Source organism: Ursus americanus, chromosome 6 (genome assembly GCF_024610735.1).
Source record: "Ursus americanus isolate L20-20 chromosome 6, mUrsAme1.1.p, whole genome shotgun sequence".
Taxonomy (NCBI): Eukaryota; Metazoa; Chordata; class Mammalia; order Carnivora; family Ursidae; genus Ursus; species Ursus americanus.
In genome coordinates this window covers 32,801,901-32,819,188 of record NC_142132.1, presented here as the reverse complement: position 1 = coordinate 32,819,188, position 17,288 = coordinate 32,801,901, and the positions used below count along the sequence as shown (strand labels likewise).

At 35.9% G+C, this 17,288-nt stretch overlaps 1 protein-coding gene across 9 annotated transcripts in view; it reads right to left on the bottom strand.

Annotated features, from left to right (window-relative positions):
* The window catches only part of LOC123800314 (protein FRA10AC1), a 37,723-nt gene that overhangs the window by 17,299 nt on the left and 3,136 nt on the right, over window positions 1-17,288 (bottom strand). For 8 of the 9 annotated variants that reach the window (XM_045809942.2, XM_045809940.2, XM_045809939.2 and 5 more), the window contains 7 exons: window positions 16,687-16,782; window positions 16,517-16,562; window positions 13,607-13,683; window positions 12,092-12,175; window positions 11,420-11,504; window positions 3,287-3,332; window positions 1,140-1,253 (listed from right to left, as the gene is read on the bottom strand). In XM_045809942.2, coding sequence (XP_045665898.1) covers window positions 1,140-1,253; window positions 3,287-3,332; window positions 11,420-11,504; window positions 12,092-12,175; window positions 13,607-13,683; window positions 16,517-16,562; window positions 16,687-16,782 — 548 coding nt within the window. The other variant, XM_045809936.2, reaches the window with a different exon arrangement.

Sequence of the window (17,288 nt, the reverse complement as noted above, 5' to 3'; positions counted from 1 at the left end):
TGACACCACTGAAAGACTGAATTTGAATTAATTGTACTGCCATTTTACCTTTAATATCATACATTCTCATGATTCCTTATATCCCTTTTTCAGATTATCTGAAAAAACAATCTAAAAGAACAATCTGATTCTCTCCCCCCAAAAAATTCATATGCATAAAAAGGGTAAGAGGATGCTTGAGGAATTGAAAACATTCTAACATTACTTTAGGAAAAAGTGCTATCAATTTATTCTAAAAGCAAACTCTGTTTCACATACAGCATTAATGTGTGTCTCACATCAAAGATAACTAATAGCAACAGTGTGGGTATAGTCACTTCCTCTGAAGTGCTTTCAGAGCGTGCAAATAGAAAAGAGCTTTTCAAAAAGTTCCACAATTGTGGCCTCTTCTTTTGCCTTAATCTCAGTTCATACCAGCTGACTTTTCCCCATGAGCACTTCCAGGGGCAACTTCTGCACTGGTGTGCATTAAGTAGCACATGAGGAAATTCTTCACTCCTACAGGGAGTAGGCAGAAAACTCTGAAGCACATTTATTTAAGACCCAGAGAAGGTTGCTAACATGATGGACTGAAGAAGCTGACACATTAAGACTAGCTTAATTTATGAAGAAAGAAGAAAGAAGGAACCACAGATTCTAAAATATGCATGCATATTAAGAGAAAGCTGCTATACTCTGGGGTATAACCTTAATAAGCTTTTAAAACTGATATCAAGAACAATTATGCCATCCTAAAACTTTTTCTTTATTGACACAAAGAGAGTGTATTTATTGTCCACACCACAACAATACGGCTACCAGGTAACATGAGATTTTATGTTGCCTTTTCTGATATTCTGCATCTCATTCTGCATTGGTGACATTCTCATGTTAATGGGAAGAGGTCTTCACATTACAAATTATAGGTTTACATTTGGCATTAGAACTGTTTCAGATAAATGTCACGTAATGCTGAGAGTATAAAAATTGTAGGCTCAAAAGTTATTTGTCACTTTGGGAAACTCAGAAAAAAGAGCACTTCCAAGAAAGATATATTAAATTTTTTAAATTAAATTTTAAATTAGTCTATATATTTTAAAATCTAAATTACTAGATAAACTTTGAAGAAATCAATTATATCCCATCTAAAGTCAACTTACTTAATTTAACAAGTGCATTTCTCTTTTCACCATGCTCAATATAACCAAAATTAACTTCCCAACTCTTCAAGTCTTCTTTTTTATCACAACATTTATTTCCACAGAAAAACTGGCCTGCAATAAAGAAAGGAATATTAGCTATGATAGCTGGTGACAATGTTTATTTGTACAACCTGGGAATTACTCCTGAAATTTACTCTTAACATACATAAATTCTTAGTTCTAGGTAGTCAGCTTTAAAAAATAACTGAGCATAATAACTATAGTATGCTCAATAAATGTATATACAAGTATTAAATCAAAGAGCTGAAGAAAGGTTATAAAAAAAAAAAATCAGTCACAGAATTCTTGCCCATTAGAGATAACACTGTATAGATCAGGGTTTCAGCAACTCCCTGGTTAGGAAATCTTATACTTCAGAAAATGGAAGTACTAAAAAAATATACTCAGTAATACCCTAAAAGAATAAATATATTTCCACTGTACATGTATTTACACCCAGATGATTCCTTTTTAATATTTAATAATAATTTTTAAATTGATTAAAATTCTTATTTTAAGTAGTAACATTATGGCTTCTATTTTAAGTACCAGCATAAAATGGCACTTAAAGCACGTTTTAAAATGGTAGCACTCTGAGATAAAGTAAAATAAGTAATCAAATCCAATGTTCTAAATTTTAGAGTTACCTGACACTAAAATCACCACCACATTACCATGTCTACTGTATATTAAAACATTCTGTAAAAAAGGACTAACACTGATGACCTAAGAGAAAAAATTAAAAGAAACTACTCAACAACTATTTACTTTCACAGATGAACCTTGTATTTGTACAAAAAAGAATTTTTATCTCAATAATTTACACCCACAGAAAAAAATCTAAACTTTTCATAAAAAAGAAATTATTAAAATGAATTTTGAAAATTATCAGTCCAAACAGCCTGTAACTTTTCTAAATTGGCATTTTTTTTACTCATTCCAAATGAACAGTTCATCAATCTGTGCATGTTCAGTAATGGCTCTATTGTTAAAATAGCAACAAAATTATAATTCTAAATCTGAGCAATAGCTTTCCCTTACCAACTAATCCTTTTTTCAGTTATAGTACCTTAAAGAATGCTCATCAGTTTTTTTAAAGGCAGACTTACTTACCATCACCTGAAAATTCCATTTAATAAAAGTAGAAAATTTTACAACGGTGAGACATTTCAAAATTTCTCATTGTTTAGATAAAAACACAAACTAAAGTGTAATACTAAGAAAAGTTAAAACTAGCTTTAAATGTATTCTTTTTCCTTCTCCTTTAGAGTATCTTCAGGGCTGATCCTTCATCTAAAAAAAAAAAATTTCTACTCCTTAATTTTGCTTTATTGCAGATCCAGTTTTATACTTCACAGAGACATCCAATTCATGGAGGATGTAAAAGATCCACAATGGTGGCATCAATGTTTAATCATTTTAAAGTGCAACCTTTATTTTCAGTTTAAAGGTTCTTTAAATTATTAGTTTAAAATTATTTCCTAAATGCTCTTATGTAGTTTTCACGAGCATCAACACTTTAAAATGCAATTATCAATAAAGGGCTTTTATATCATGAGACAGTACAAAGATATTAATTTTTCAGAGATTTATGAGTAGATTACAACAACGCACAGAAAAAGCTTTTATTGATTGCCTACCAATGTTTGATCTTTTGACGTAAGACTAAATATTCGGGCTCAATCTCAACAACATCCCAAAGTAAGAACTAGCCTGTCCAAAAATTCTATTAGGTTCAAAGTGATATTTAATCTCTACCTTCAAAATGTGATTAGACTGAAATACAGTAACACCAACTCATTATTTCAAAAGTTGATAAAAAGAAAAACTCAAGTATTCACCCTTTATTACTTTCCTTTAACTCTTTAAACATTTTCTACTTAATCTCCATTGAATGTTCTAAAAGCAAAAATTTAAAGGTAAATATCACTAATGCATTATATTTTGACCTTTGCTAGTAATATAACATGAATACACTGTCTCTAACTTTACTTTTATAGATAACCATTTATTATATACATGAGCAATAATCTTACCCAATGACTTCAATAATATAACAAAATAACCTTATCCTATTAAAACGTAAAATTTCAAAAAAGAATTACCTTTTCCTGAAATTACTTCTTTTTCTACTCGCCACCTAAATCCAAACTAACGAGATAAAAATTACATTTATGCCAGTGTAAATTTAAACACTATTTAAATTGTATATACATCTAAACGTAGAGCCAACAATTGACATGATGACATTTACTAACCTATAAAGCAAACCTAATTCACCAGGAGGGGAAGATGGCAGGGGAGTAGGAGGACTGTAGGCTTGACTTGTTCCATGAATACAACCAGGTAACTATCAAATTACCCAAAATACCCCAGAAATCCCATCTGTAGATTGGCAGAACAAACTCCACAACTAAAAGTAGAGAAGAGGCGACATCACAGTAGGTAGAAAGTGTGGAGATGTGGCTTTGGAGAGAAACAAATTGTGTCTGGTAGGGAGGGAGCTATGGTTACCAAGAAGGGTGACAGACAGAGTAGCACATGGGGTGGAGCGGGGTGGTGCACGGGGCAAATAAATCCACATAGCAACTGGCTTCAAAAGCAAGAGATCAAATTTGGTGAGTTCTTGCAACCAGCAGTGCTTAAAGCCTGGAGTTTTAAAGGTCAGCATGCTTGGCTCTGGGAGACCTTGGAGGACACTGGGGCTACTCTTGGACAAAAGGGCAGGGCAAACACCCCGTGGATATACAGTGCAGAAACAGTGATCTGAAGAGTGCCTGGGGCATACAGCGCAGAGGTTAGCTGCCCATCTCTGAGCATGCCCCCGAAAGGCAGTGTTCATAGAAAGACCCCTCTGGGCATAAAGAAACTGGCCAGCAGCATTTCCCTCCCCTGCCCCTCAGCATAAACACAGGGCCACCTGTGGAAACCAGAGCAGTGCTGACACTCACTACCTAACTTGCTTACACCAAGCCCGGCCTGCCCCCATGCTCCAGAGAACCCTCACTGCCCAGGCTCGCTTGCCTCGGTCCCAGCACAGTGGGCCCCCTCCTGCAGATGACAAGCCCAAACCCATTCCACACCATGTCTCCCTACCCAGGAGTTTTGCAAGGCCTTGGTTCCGGCAGTGGCAGTGACAGGTCTCATTTCACAAGCAGACCAGAGCACGCCTAGTTAAAATGGACCACATTTAGGCCAGAGACCAAACACTGCCTATGACAGGCAAAGAGAATCTTAGCAGACAACTGGCCTGAAGGATAAAGCAGCCAGGACACAAAAGCAGAGTACACACTGGAGACACTACTAGAAGCACCAAGCCCTGGAGCATAGGGGACACTACACTGCAGGGCACTATGGGACCTCTTCTTCATAAAGCCAGTACCCTCAAGAACAGGAGACATAGCTGACTTTCCTAACACACAGAAACAAGCACAGAGACTTAGACAAAATGAGAAGACAGAGGAATTTGTCCTAAATGAAAGAACAGGACAGGCCATGGCCAAAGATCTAAGCAAAACAGACATAAGTAACATGCCTGATGGAGATTTAAAGCAATGATCACAAGGATACTCACGAGACTTGAGAAATGAGTGGAAGGCATCAGTGAAACCATTAACACAGAGATAAGGAATAACATAGCAGAGATAAAGGGCTCAATAAATGAAATGAGAGACATTCTTGACGGAATAAACAACAGGCAAGAAGAAGCAGAGGAATAATTAATGACCTAGAAGACAGAGTAGCAGATGGTAATCAAGATGAACAAAAGAGAGAAAAAAAATTATGCAAAGTGATAATAGACTTAGGGTACTCAGTGACTCCATCAAATGTAGTAACATTTGTATTACAGGAGTCCTAGAAGAAGAGAGAGAAAAGGGGGCAGAGAATTTATTAGAAGAAACAATAGCTGAAAACTTCCCTAACCCAGGGAAAGAAGCAGTTACCCAGATCTAGGAGGCAAAGAATCCCCAACAAAATCAACAAAAGCAAATCCACACCAAGACATATTATAATTAAAATGACAAAATATAGTGATAAAGAAAAAAATATTAAAAGCAGAAAGACAAGACAGTTACATACAAAGGAAATCCCATAAGGCTATCAGCAGATTTTTCAACAGAAACTTTCCAAGCCGGAAAGGAACGGCATGATCTAGTCCAAGTCCTGAATGGGAAAAACCTGCAGCCAAGGATACGCTATCCAGCAAGGCTATCATTCAGAATAGAAGGAGATAAAGAGTTTCCCAGGCAAACAAAAACTAGAGGAGTTCATGACCACTAAACCAGCCCTGCAAGGAATATTAAAGTGGACTCGTTGAGGTACGCCTGGATGGCTCAGTTGGTTAAGCGTCTGCCTTCAGCTCAGGTCATGATCCTGGAGTTCTGGGATTGAGTCCCGCATTGGCTCCTTGCTCAGCAGGGAACCTGCTTCACCCTCTGCCTGCCTCTCCCCTGCTTGTGCGCTCTCTCTCTCTCTCTGACAAATAAATAAAATCTAATTAAAAAAAAAAGTTTAAAAAAATAAAATAAAATAAAATAAAATAAAGGGGGACACTTTGAGAGGAAATGAAAAACCGAAAATGAGAGTATGAAGGTAGGAAACACAAAAGCAGTAAAAATGAATACTTCTGTAAAAAACCAATCAAGCAACTCACAAAATAGCCACAGTAGACAACAAAAAGAAATAAAAGGCCTCCAAATCGGTAAGGAGGAAGTAAAACTTTCACTATTTGCAATGACATGATACTATATACAGAAAATCTTAAAGACTCCACCAAAAAATGACTCATCAACAAATTCAATCAAGTCACAGGATATAAAATCAATGTACAGAATCTGTTGCATTTCTATACACCAATAATGAAGCAACAGAAAGAGATATTAAGAAAACAATCCCATTTACAATTGCACCAAAAATAATATGATATCTAAGAATAGACCTAACCAAGAGGTGAAAGACCTGTACTCTGAAAACTATAAAACGCTGATGAAATAAAGTGAAGATAACACAAAGAAATGGAAAGACATTCCATGCTCATGGATTGGAAGAACAAATATTGTTAAAATGTCTATACTACCCAAAGAACTCTACACATTTAATGCAATCTCTATCAAAATACCAACAGCATTTTTCACAGAACTAGAACGAACAATCCTAGAATTTGTATGGAACTGCAAAAGACCCTGAATAGCCAAAGCAATCTTGAAAAAGAAAAGCTGGAGGCATCACAATTCCAGACTTCCGAGTTACATTACAAAGCTGTGGTAATCAAAACAGCACAGTACTGGCACAAAAAAAGACACATAGATCAATGGAACAGAACAGAAAACCCAAAAATGAACCACAATTATATGGTCAATTAATCTTTGAAAAAGCAGATAAGAATATCCAATGGGAAAAAGACAGTCTTTTCAACAAATGGTGTTGGGAAAACTGGACAGCAAGAAGCAAAAGAATGAAACTGGACAACTTTCTTTTACCATACACAGAAATAAATTCAAAATGGATTAAAGACCTGAAACCATAAAAATCCTAGAAAGGGCACAGGCAATAATTTTTCCGACATTGGCCATAGCAACTTTTTTCTAGATAGGTCCCTTGAGGCAAGGGAAACAAAAGCAAAAATAAACTATTGGGACTACATCAAAATAAAAAGCTTTTGCACAGTGAAGGAAACAATCAACAAAACTAAAGGCAATCTATGGAATGAGAGAAGATATCTGCAAATGACATTCTGATAAAGGGTTAGTATCCGAAATATATAAAGGACTTACACAACTCAACACCCAAAAAACAAATAATCCAATTAAAACATGGGCAGAAGACACGAACAGACATTTCTCTAAAGAAGATATAGAGATAGCCAACAGACACATGAAAAGATGCTCATCAGGGGCGCCCAGGTGGCTCAGTCATTAAGCGTCTGCCTTCGGCTGAGGGTGTGATCCTGGCGTTCTGGGATCGAGCCCCACATCAGGCTCCACTGCTGGAAGCCTGCTTCTTCCTCTCTCACTCCCCCTGCTTGTGCTCCCCCTCTCGCTGGCTGTCTCTATCTCTGTCAAATAAATAAATATAATCTTTCGGAAAAAAAAAAAAGAAAAAGATGCTCATCATTTATCATGAAGGAGATATAAATCAAAACTACAAGGAGCTATCACATCACACCAGTCAGAACGGCTAACAACAACACAGGTTTTGGTGAGGATGTGGAGAAAGGGGAACCCTCTTGCACCACTGGTAAGAATGCAAACTGATACGGCCACCCTGGAAAACAGTATGGAGGGTCCTCAAAAAGTTAAAAATAGAACTACCTACAATCTAGCAATAGCACTACTGGATATTTACCCAAAGAAACAAAAACACTAATTCAAAGGGATGCATGCACCCCTATGTTTATAGCAGCATTACTTACAATAGTCAAGATATGAAAGCAACCCAAGTATCTATCGACTGATGAATGGAGAAAGATGTAATATACATATATACATACTCTACATACAACAGAGTATTATTTAGCCATAAAAAATGAAATCTTGCCATTTGCAACAACATGGATGGAGCTAGAGTATGATGCTAAGTGAAATAAGTCAGCTAAAGGAAGACAAATACCATATGATTTCACTCACATGTGGAATTTAAGAAACAAAACAGATGAGCAAAGGGAAAAAAGAGAAAGACAAACTAAAAAAAAGACTCTTAACTATAGAGAACTGATAGTTACCAGCAGGGAGGTGGAGGGGGAGGATGGTAACATAGGTGATACAGATTAGGAGTGCACTTGTGATGAGTACGAGGTGATTAAAATAAAAAGTAAAAAAAAAAACACAAACCTAATTCTCATTGTGATAGCTTTTTTCCTCCTTATAGGGTTCCAGGTATTTAAAAATACATTTGAACAATTACCAAGTTATCTGTTAAGGAATACTATTTTTTACTTTTAAACTACCTATTAAAAGGTACAGGTGTTAGGCCATAAGATACCTAATAAAAATATTTATCTTGTTTTATGACACTGAGAAAAAAAGAGGTTATGGTACAGTAAAGAGGCAATATACTATATTTTATATATATATGTAGCATATAGCAAAAGAGTTGGACTGTCTGGGTTTACATCTTAGCTCCACCACTTAACAGCTTTATAATACTGGACAAGGTATTTAATGTTCTTGTGCCTCAGTTTCTTCATATGTAATGCAGCGATAATACAATACCTACTTCTTTGGATTAAGAGGTTTAAAATGGGATAATACACACAAAGTACTTAGAATAGTACCTGGTACATAGTATCGCAGAGGTTAGCAAATTATGGCCTGCTGCCTATTTTATAAAGTTTTATTGGAACACAACCACAATCATTCATTCACGTATGGCTCTTTCCGCACTGGCAAAGTGATGCACAGGAAAGAGAAAGGGGACCCTCTGGAGCCCTAAAATGGAAAGCTGTTAAAACTTCGCTCCAGATTCCTAAACATAACTTTTTTGGCTAAAAATAATTTTTCTCCACTGTCTTTTTAAGATCTTTCATATTCATATGTTAATTTTCTGCAGTTTTAGTAAATGATTTCGTTTTCTACTCAGTTTACTATAATGGTTAAAAGCTCAGCTCTAGAATCATGCAGACCCAATGTAAGCTCTACCATTCATTAACTAGCTCTGTGGCCTTGGAAAGTCTATTGACTTCTCAGTCTACTTCCTTTTTATGGATTAAAAAACCCAATCTTATAGTTGTTGTATTAAGAGAAATAATTCAGATGAAGTGTTCAATGCCTGGTTAACTTTGTCTATTTTTATTTTATTGCCTATTATTTGAAGTAGGCAATTTTGTAGTTTAAATGCAACTGGGGGCTCAAATATTTGAAATTATTCTGATTAAAATCCAATAAAAATAAACCCCTCCCAGTCTAGGGGAAAAAATATAACATTCAAAATAACTCTGTTTAATTCTATTTTTAAGCCCTTACAGGTATGTAAGGATTGCTTGCCATCCAACATATATGTTGGGATGCCCACTGAAGCACAGACAAATGTGTACAGCAATAGTTTCCCAACTTTTTCTTCCATTCATTAATCTATTCAACAAATAACTATTAAGCAACTACTTACTGGGCTTGGCACTCTGCTGAAGATATAAGATAATTAAAATAGTGTCTATTGTCAAGAAGATTATAATTTTATAGGGGGATAAGAACTATAACAAACAAATACAGTATGTCCCACTAGTTAAAGGTTGTATAGAGGCTTTGCCTCAACGTGTTTTTACGTTCTTTCCTGATATACATTTTCCTGCTGGTAGCCTGGATTCAACACTGGAGTTACTCAGGATTTCGTGATAAATCTCCTTCTCTTACTCTACCGTCTAACACAAAGAGATCACACATGCAAGCAGTACAACAGACGGATCCTAACTTCTGAAAACACAAAGATCCATGAACATCTACTTGGATTTCTATGTAGAAGAAAAATAAACTTCTAGCTCATTTAAGTCAGTGTTATTTAGGAGTGCTTCAGTCCCTGCACCTGATTCTAATCCTAACTGATGCAACAATCCAACCAAATTCTCAATGATGAACGGGAAGAAGTAATAAGGAAGGGAACAGGTGTGTGGGACAAAGGCTGGAATTCACTAAAAATGCCCCAAGTAATAGGCACCGAGCAAGGAGCTGATTAATTAGAAGTAAATAAAACAGTCTTTGTATAAATAAAACTATGAGAAAATACATCCTAAGCAAGGAAATCAAAGGCACTATTCTTAACTCAAGCATGGTATGCCAAAAAAATAGTCATCTTTTCCCTTAGAAAAGATACCCCTCATATATATGGGGTAAGGGGCATATGGGAAATCTTTGTGCCCTCCCCTCAATTTTGTTGTGAACTTAAAACTACCCCTAAAAAAAAGTCTTGAAAAAAAAAAAGGCATCTGCCTCACTCCACATTTCCTATTTCTGATTTCTTACTTGGATTTACCCTCATATCTAATTACTCACCATGTTCTAATAGGAAAATGTAATTTGTTTCAAGATTATCCTCTTTAAAGTATGATTTCCAATAATATATTGTGTTTTTTAAATGGAGAATACAAATATTTAATTATTGTTTTATATACACTTTCTCCCCTCAACTAGATTATAGGTTGTTTTTAAAGGGCAGTCATGTTTTAATTCAGAGTGCCCTGCCCAGTCCTTAATAAATACTGAAAAGCAATCAACAAATGAGCCAGCACTGAAAAAGCTGCTTTATTATGTGCTCCTAGAAAGATCTGAATTTCATACTTGACTAGCAGTGTAGTAACTTCAAGTAACTCCAATTGCGGGGCCTTTTGGATTTGATGTGATCAATAACTAGTACAGGGAGGAGAGCCAGCTCCTAAGATACCAAGAAAGTCTTTGGGATATGTCATGTGCGTGGGTTTGTAAACAGGGTTGTAAAACTGGACACTCTTATCTATAATAATATTGTGAAGCAACCCACATGTTATAGGCACTATGGAAAAAAATATTAAACCAATCATGGTTCTGAGATTTAACTACTTAAATGAAAAAGAAATTCTTACAATAAATAAATCTAAGACAACTTTTTAAATAGATTGTCTGTCTTAATACAAATGTTGTAATACAAATGTATACACTATCCAAAACATACAGATTTATGCAACATTCCCTCCCCCATTTCAAACTGAAATCATCTGTTCCGGGTCACCTTCTCCAGCTGCAAATGTGAAACTGGAGATAGAAATAAAAATTACTTTGGTACCAACTGAAGTAAGATATAAAGCAGGAACAGAAATCTGTCATTACTAAATAGCACTGATAAGAGTTAATTCTGCTAGAATAGACATTGGTATAAAAGAAGATATGCATCTGCCTCTTTATAGATGGTAATTTATTTGAAAAAAAAGCCTATCAATTTCAAACATCATCTGTGAAACAAGACATCATTTTGCAGTGTCAAATCATTCATTATAATCAGCAGATGCTCTAGGCCAGAGTAAGGATGAAACAGGATCCAGTAGCCACTTGTGTTTAATTTTAGACTATTCATGCCTTGGTTCACAAAGCACCCTTGACTAAGGGGCCCTTTGTAAATTTCATAGCTACAGAGGTTAAATGGTCCAAATGATACTTCATAGATGCAGGACAACCTAGCTCATTCAGCACCTTTAAAAGAATAATGTGGGACGTGATAATATAATAAAAAGTAATACTGTTCTTAAATAAGAACCTTCTGTAAATAAGGCATACCTTATTTTCTTTATATCTACTGAGATCTGCTATGCAGTATTCCTTGAATAACTTATCATAGTATTTCTTTGCAAGTTTCTTCTCCCTAGATCCATAAAAAAACATATAAATCTTTTACATTTAGAAATTCAACCACAGTTTGCTACTTGGAAGCAATGTCAAATAAATAACATATATGATATAAATATTAATGCTTTAAAAGAGGCCTATTACTTACATGTGCAAAGAATACCTGGATATTAACTATTAATAGTGGTTCTCTCAGGGAGGGAAACCGGAAGATTGACAGTCAGAGGAGAGGAGCCTTGCTCCTCGCTTTTCACCTTCTGCAATGTTTGCATTTTTAAAACCACTTTTAGGTATTATTTTTTCCCAAAATATTAAAAAAAATTTTTTTAAAGCATATTACAGGACAACAAACAATACAGTAAAAATGTAACACATTTTTTTTCAAGATAAAGTCAAGCAATGAGAAGTCAGTTAAAACTGCTGAAAATTACCCAAAGAACCAAACCAGACTCAATACTCTGAGGCATGTTTTTATGTCCTCCATTCAGAGCTCCTCCATGTCGGGGCCAATGCCCCTTACGCTGGCAGCATAAGAAAACACAGACAGAGCAGGAGAGACAGGACTAAAGAAGTTTAGGCATTACATAAGACGGCTAAAATTACCAATTCATGTCCATTTCATCCTCCTCATTCCATAGGAATCTATGATTTTCTCGTATAACATCCATGTCTGTCTTGTCATTTTCCCTGGAAAATAAAACTATTTCAATCACACATAAACACAAAATTAGTCAAATTTAGGAGGCTAAACAGTTTTGAGATTTTTTAACACCTGAGAAAAAGTACATGAAGATAGTTTTATCTGTGAATATAAACATATGTACATATACTTTTTTTTTTAAAGATTTTATTTATTTGACAGAGAGACAGCCAGCGAGAGAGGGAACACAAGCAGGGGTAGTGGGAGAGGAAGAAGCAGGCTCCCAGTGGAGGAGCCCGATGTGGGGCTCAATCCCAGGACTCTGGGATCACGCCTTAAGCCGAACGCAGATGCTTAACGACTGAGCCACCCAGGCACCCCTGTACATATACTTCTAAAAACAATTTCCATATTGGGGCATCTGGGTGGCTCAGTCGGTTAAGCGTCTGCCTTCTGCTCGAGTCATGATCCCAGGGTGCTGGGATCAACCCGTGCTTCTCCCTCTCCTCCCTGCTCCTGCTCTCTCCCTATCTCTCAAATAAATTTAAAAAAAATAATAATATAAATAAATAAATAAATAAATAAATAAATAAATAAATAAGACACTTATAAACAGTGCTGCTACACAAGCAAGTTAAGTGGATAAGGCATCCATTCACCTTTTGTACTGGCTTCAATTACACAGATGGTATTAAATCACCAAAGCCAGGATGAGAAACCTGAATGAACACTAAGTGGATAAGGAAAAATAATGAAAATAAGTTTTAGAATCTAAAAAAAGTCAGTAACCCCATCCCACTGAGATCCCATTTAAAAACTACATGAAGAGTTTTCCACATCTCATTTTACTACAGCTTCCTAGAAAGACTGAGTAAGGGCAGAAGAGTATATGTTAAGATTCTAACAGTTTGGGGGTAGAACAAGGGATTTTTGGGAATACAGGCTAAATTGAGAGGGGAGATAAATTTGGGGTAGATGAAACCATATAAAGTTTTATAAGGCTCTATCAAACTCAGAAAATTATTAAGTCAGAGAAAAAAAACCACATACAACCAAGAGGCTCTGATAGAAGAGCCTCAAATATAAGAAGGAGTTGGTTTTTTTTCCTGTTTGCCCTACCTTTTAAAAAGCAATCCCAAACACTGAGGTCTAAAAAGTTAATTAATGAAAAGATCCTTGCCCCAAAAAACTTTTTAAAAATTTACTGCATAATCAGGCATATGAGTATTCCTCACATAACCTTTATCACCAAGCACAGATCTGGCTCAGCAGGCCACCTGGGGCCTATTGCCAGAGAAATGGGGTTCATGATGAGGTACTCAGCAAGAAGTTATGGACAGCCTCTACACTTTAGGATATTACAAGGGAACTGGAACAGAAAGCAGGAGAGAATGACAGGATCAGAAGACACAGCAGCTGTGGGTCTTTAAAGACATCCATACTTTCCTCCCATTCTATGCAAACTTCATGACACTTACCCCAACCGCCTGAAGTCTTCTTTTTTGCCACCATAGTACAAAATATAGTCATTTACAAACTTTGTGTGCCTTTGATACTGAAATGCAAAAAATTAAGGATTTGATTTGCTCAGGAGTTATTCTGTGTCTATGATATACGAGTAAGTAAAGAAAAACGGTATAAGTTTACTTCATTTTTTAAATATGCAAAATCTACTATACATGCTTATGAATTTAAAAAATATCTAAAAGGGGGCGCCTGGGTGGCTTAGTCAGTTGAGCATCTGACTCTTGGTTTCAGCTCAAGTCCTGATCTCAGGGTCCTGGAATCAAGCCCCACATGGGGCTCCACTCCCAGTGGGGAATCTGCTTGTCTCTCTCTCTCTCTGCCCCTCCCCCACATCTACATGCTTTCTTTCTCTGAAATAAATAAATCTTTTAAAAAATACATCGAAAAGGGTAAGTATTAACTGTTAGGAGTCAACACTGTAGAGCAGAGGGGCTTTCACTTTCTACTGAATACTGTTTCTACTGTTTTGAACATTTTTCAAGCATATACTACTCTTGTGATAAAATATAGCTCTACCTGGAGAGAAAGAGAACTTCCTATTCTATTGCTGAAATATACACAGCCTCACACCAATATTCATTTTAATCATAATATGAAAAATACATTATAGTTTCTAAAATTCAAGGAAAAGAGTACAATTTACCTTTTATTACTATAACATTTAATTATTCCAGTAATGATAAAGCCTCTAAAATAGAAGATACAACTTTTATAATATTAAATCCTAACATTAGGCTTTCAAAAACCTGTAAATATTAAGAAATCAGATGTTCTTTTTTTATACTTTCTTTTAAGAATTCAGTCATGCTTATTTTTAACGCAATATAACAAGATATTTTACTTTTTGTTTTAAAAAGCTCAATCATATTCTCTCCAGTGCTGAACATGCAAATAACAGAACTGACCTCATCCATAATACTGCCTGACTACATCCTATTATATCAGAGATAAATAATGACTTAATTCATCACAGTATGTTCTAACAGAATGTTGAATCAGAATATGATACTTCCAAGACTGGCAATAAAGGAGCTAACCTTTCAGAAAAGAAAAAAGAGAAAAGCTAGATATCCAGGGATTTGGGTCCTTTCTAGCTCTTGGTCTATCTCTAACTCATCATATGACCATGGCAAGTCACTTCAATCTTTTAGGTTAACAAATTTTTTCGATCGATGGTCAATATGCAGGTAATACAGTACTTGTCACAACAGCTCAGCTCGGTCATTTTAGCATGAAAATAGGCACAGATAACACCTCACTGGATAAGCACGGGAATGTGCCAGTAAAACTTTATTTACAAAAACAGGTGCTGAGTGGGACCCCGCTTCCAGGAAGATGGGAGTACACAAAGATGTACTTCTCCCTATTCTTTCCACTAAGAAAAACTAAAAACCTTGGAAGTTATGTCTAAAACAAATATAAGAAGACTGCAAAACATGAGAAGAAGGCATAACAGGTAGGGAGCTCAAGACCCATGGTATGACATGGTGGTAAGCTCCCCAGATTTTTTGACTCATAAACTCAGACTTGGAAATGAAGAAGCTGGCAACCTGAAAATGTCAACAAACACAGACAAGAAAAGTCCCAACAAAGCCTGATCTCTCTAACTGAATACCCAGGATAGAGGGCAGCCTAACAAACAGGTAACTTTTAGACAATACCTACTCTACTCCAGCCAACCTCCACCCATGCCAGAAAAGGAGACCTACACTTCCACCCTCACCAGGCTGTAACTAAATACCCCAACACCCCCAAATGAGTGATGTCACACAAGGCACAATAGATGTTGAAATGCAAAAGGAACAAGTAGCAGATGAGATCTATGGGAAAGCTAAGCTATTGGGTTAGAAGAGGAATAAATTGGCGGTAAGAGAATTTCTATAGCTTTAAGAAAAGGATTAGGAATGATAAAGTGAAACAGATGTCAATAGGTAGGGGATGTATCTAACTGCCACCGTCTCCTTCTCTTAACCTTGACTGTAATGATAAATACCCAGAAACACGTCAAGTCTTGCTTGGCTTCTTTTTCATTCTCCAATATTCCCAACAGTAACAAGGATGGCCAGTGGTAGCAGTTAGTGTAATGACCCACAGTCTTACCAGGAAGTTGAGGTGAGACGTGCCTATAACAGGGAAGCAAGATATAGTTTAACGACAGCCCCAAGTTATGACTGAGAGATGAAGCCACAACAGGCCTGGGGACAGCCCACAGACACATCTACTTCTAGATACAAGTTTCACAAAGACCTTAAACAGCCAAGAACCAGGCAGTAAGAGAATAAGAGTTAAAATGAGTCTAACGATAAGAGCAGTATTAAAATGAGAAAGGTCGAGGGGCGCCTGGGTGGCTCAGTCATTAAGCGTCTGCCTTCAGCTCAGGGCGTGATCTCAGCGTTCTGGGATCGAGCCCCACATCAGGATCCTCCGCTGGAATCCTGCTTCTTCCTCTCCCACTCCCCCTGCTTGTGTTCCCTCTCTCGCTGGCTGTCTCTCTCTGTCAAATAAATAAATAAAATCTTTAAAAAAATTAAAAATTAAAATAAATAAAATAAAATAAAATGATAAAGGTTGAGAGCCTGGCAAAAACAGGTTGGAAAAATATCTGCAAGTTAACTGACTTTGTAAACCTATTTACAGATCACCAGTAATATGTTTTATTATTTTTGTCTCTAAATCTTTCTTACGTATTAATAAAAGAGAATGGTACTCAAAAGTATAAATGACAAGATTGCACATCAATAAACAGTTACCTTTACAAATATAATATAGGTCTACCTGACTTCACAAGATTTTATGAAATAAAAAAGTAGATTTTAAAATATTCTATTAGTTATAAAAATCTAGAAATATAAAAAGGATACAGCATCCATAGCTATGAGGTGAAATCTTCTATTTCTTGCTTCTTCCCTGTAAAGACAAATTTTAAACAAATTCAAATGTCTGTATTCTAATTCATAGAATTAATCCCCAAGTCCCCGAGTTTATAAAAACATCTTAAACCAAAAAAAGTAATTTACACTGAGGTACATACCTGTCCAGCAATTCTGCTGCAACTTGTTTATGGGCCACTTTTCCATGTTTTTCTTTCTGAAATGGCTTTTTGAGCAGTAAATCATCTTCAACTGTCCTGGTTTGTGAAGAAGAAAAATTACTAAAAGAGTTCATTTTTCTCAAAGGATGTTTGCTGTTTCTTCATATTTTCATAATTGGAACATGTTTTTAAAAATTCAAGTCTTAAAAAAGTCTCACTGATCTTTAATGAGACTTTTGTCTCCTTAAATAGCTTAATTAATATCTTAACTTTTAATATTTATAAAATGGAGAAAATGAAACTAACAAATAGGTTCTGGTGTCAGACACCCAAGTTCTGGGATCCAAACTTCGGCTCTGTCATTCACTATCTTAACCTTAAGTAAGATTAAGTTACTTAATCTCTCCATGCCATAATTATCCTCTTTGGAAATGCAGAGATATTGAAACTTTTGGTAATGAATAATACAAAAAAATAAGGGCTGATTATAAGTGATACAGACTATAGATGATCAGCCCTAGTTATGAAGATAGATATAACCCTAGAGTAGGAACTCTTCAACTAGATTTGCTCAAATTCTATTCTTACAAAATAATATTTTT